At 33.6% G+C, this 3,172-nt stretch overlaps 1 protein-coding gene across 1 annotated transcript in view; it reads right to left on the bottom strand.

Annotated features, from left to right (window-relative positions):
- LOC111629241 (acyl-CoA synthetase family member 2, mitochondrial-like) overlaps positions 1 to 2,720 on the bottom strand; it is a 26,157-nt gene extending 23,437 nt beyond the window's left edge. Inside the window, exon 1 of the mRNA XM_023373123.1 lies at positions 2,593 to 2,720. Within this exon, the coding sequence (XP_023228891.1) occupies positions 2,593 to 2,648 (56 nt within the window). The 5' untranslated portion in view covers positions 2,649 to 2,720. The remainder of the gene's footprint in view (positions 1 to 2,592) is intronic.
- Positions 2,721 to 3,172: the final 452 nt, after the last annotated feature.

The following is a 3,172-nucleotide window of genomic DNA, read 5'->3' as shown; positions in this document are numbered from 1 at the left end:
CTAATCGATTTCTTAGAAAAAAAATCAAACAAAATTTTTACAAATAAGCCTTAAAATGCTAGCTGTCAAAATATATAATGATAATATGGTTTAGAATAAAAATGGCGGGAAAAATACGACTAATCCGTCTAGTGGTAAAAAAAAACGAAATTACTTCCCGAACAACCCAATATTTAAAATTTCTCTTCAGTGACAGAATGATAAAATCATTGAACATTGGCAGTTGGTAGTGGGTTCGCGCATCGCCAACGGGCTGGCCACGTGGAGTTTTCTGGGTTTTCTTTACGTTTATGACATCTAAACAGGGGCCATTTTCCCATAAAAGTCCTCTCTAGGCAGATCGCCTACGTAACGCGTAGCTGCAACCGACTAAACTAAATTAAACCAACACATTTATGCATTGTATCATTTGCCGGCTGATTAAAGAGCATGTTTAAACAAGTAAAACGGCAAAACCGTATTTGGGATAAGACTGTCTCGAGACGGAATCACTTTGATGTTCAAGGCAGGTCTGGTTCTTTCTCCTATCTTCTTTGATATCGCTGCTTTTGGGCGCCATCGTTCAAACTTCGCCGGCCACGACCACGAGATCGTCCACGATGCATCTTCGATGAAATTAACCTATCTAATTTCAAAATTTCTCTCCGTTGCGTGTCGGCCCTGGTTGAATTTTTGTCGATGCGTAACGAAAAGTTCCCGTTTTTGAAAAAAAATAATCGTGGCTATTATATCATCCGAAATTATTTTTTTATTTTGCACAAACAATATACAGTGTAACCCGATTATAACGTCATCGGATGTAACGACAACCCTAATATAACGTCAATTTTTTATCGGTCCCACAATTTTACTATACTAGATAATGTTAAAAAAAAGCCCACTTGTAACGACATAAAACCGTTTTAATGTCATATTTGAAGCGCTCCCAAATCTACAAAANTATATATATTTATTTATTTAAAACACTTTTACACAGAAAAAATATATATATTTAAAAGTGTTCTGTTGTTTGGACTTTTTAAGAGCAATTTAAAATGGCCTATTTTATCAATGCCAATTTGGATTTGGCCAGATCCAAAAAAGGGACCTGGGGGCGAGGGACAGGGCCCGACATATCTCGAATGGATTTCCAATAAAAAATCTATTTTTCCGAACAGACCGAATTCGATCTCCTGTCCTTCAGAAATGTACCGGTACAATGGCATCTTATCTGCTCGGCTATTAAAAAATTATAAAATATGTTTAAACGCATAATCGGTTTAAAATTTACAACATATTTGTAAAACAACTTGACATTATAATATGACTTAATCGCATTTCGAAGAATTTTCGTTGCTTATCTACGAAGGTGGAGTGATACAGATTTAAGATAGAGCATATCAGTTCTAGTTCTGGAAAACACTATAGATTAGATAAATTTCTTTTGTAGACAGTAAATAAGAATCTGATAAATTACATGTATTTATTTATTTGATATCGCAAGTTTCCAATTAAATATTCTTTTTATAAAAATATATTTAAACTCTTATTTAACTTTAAGGATTATGTTACAAGCGAGCACTCACGTGCTCGCTTGTAACATAATCCTTAAAGTTTAATACACATTAAACGAGATTGAAAAACTTAATTACGGTAGAAGTTAATTTAATTGGAAACTTGCGATATCAAATAAATAAATACATGTAATTTATCAGATTCTTATTTACTGTCTACAAAAGAAATTTATCTAATCTATAGTGTTTTCCAGAACTAGAACTGATATGCTCTATCTTAAATCTGTATCACTCCACCTTCGTAGATAAGCAACGAAAATTCTTCGAAATGCGATTAAGTCATATTATAATGTCAAGTTGTTTTACAAATATGTTGTAAATTTTAAACCGATTATGCGTTTAAACATATTTTATAATTTTTTAATAGCCGAGCAGATAAGATGCCATTGTACCGGTACATTTCTGAAGGACAGGAGATCGAATTCGGTCTGTTCGGAAAAATAGATTTTTTATTGGAAATCCATTCGAGATATGTCGGGCCCTGTCCCTCGCCCCCAGGTCCCTTTTTTGGATCTGGCCAAATCCAAATTGGCATTGATAAAATAGGCCATTTTAAATTGCTCTTAAAAAGTCCAAACAACAGAACACTTTTAAATATATATATTTTTTCTGTGTAAAAGTGTTTTAAATAAATAAATANATATATATTTATTTATTTATTTAAAAATGCTATATTTAAAAGTGTTTTATATATACAGTTATAATGTACTACTTCGTAACTTACACGGAACTATTTTCCTTTGAATAAGTAGACTAGTGAATATCAGCGCAATTCTTATTCTGGGAAAGACAATAGTAACAAAATGTTTCGATGTTAGTAATGAGTACAATGACAAAATACATTGCCTTGAAATATATTTTATAAAATTCTAAATGTAAACAAAAAGTATGTTATTCTTTTTAATATTTTAAATCAAATATGCCTTAGGTTCGGCCAGGCCCACACTGGGCAGGCCGGTGGTGAGATTACATGGCCTGACTGATATAATCGGGCCATTCTAATCGATTTCTTAGAAAATATTAACTATTTATTCCTTACCTGAAATAATTACTTTTTAGTTTCAATTTTAGAGTTTGTCTGCACCAATGTATCATTACTTATTTTACAATTAATTTCTTTCTTCAAACAGGGAATACTTCGCGCTGTGACCTTCTGATAAGAATAAGAAACGATAACCAATAATAAACGGTAAGAAATTTATCTGTCAAGCACACGTGACTCTGTCATTAATCACAATAATACTCGTAATTTTCGGAATACAGTTTAAAAATTAAACTCCGTAATCGTTTACTATAGTAATTATCTGCGTTATCTGTCGTAATTCAGATAAATAATTCTCTCTTCATTTATTTGATTTTTTGAAAATAATTTCAAAATAATTAACTCATGGGAATATTTAGGTTTTTAGCTGTTTTATGTCGAAGTGTGTCAATATGCCCTATTCACGGGAAGACCTAATTTACATATCTCCGCGAGGGGCCCACTCTCCGACGACGCCGGAAGGTGCCCGAAAGCGGCCTTTTGGTCGCTTTCGGGCACCTTCCGGCGGGCCAAAATTAGCTATCCGGGACGCCTTATTTGCATAACGACGCGAGGGGCAACATCGCCGACGACTCCC

Source organism: Centruroides sculpturatus, unplaced genomic scaffold (genome assembly GCF_000671375.1).
Source record: "Centruroides sculpturatus isolate CEXI.00-Female unplaced genomic scaffold, Cexi_2.0 scaffold429, whole genome shotgun sequence".
Taxonomy (NCBI): domain Eukaryota; kingdom Metazoa; phylum Arthropoda; class Arachnida; order Scorpiones; family Buthidae; genus Centruroides; species Centruroides sculpturatus.
This window is presented reverse-complemented; position numbering and strand designations above follow the sequence as displayed.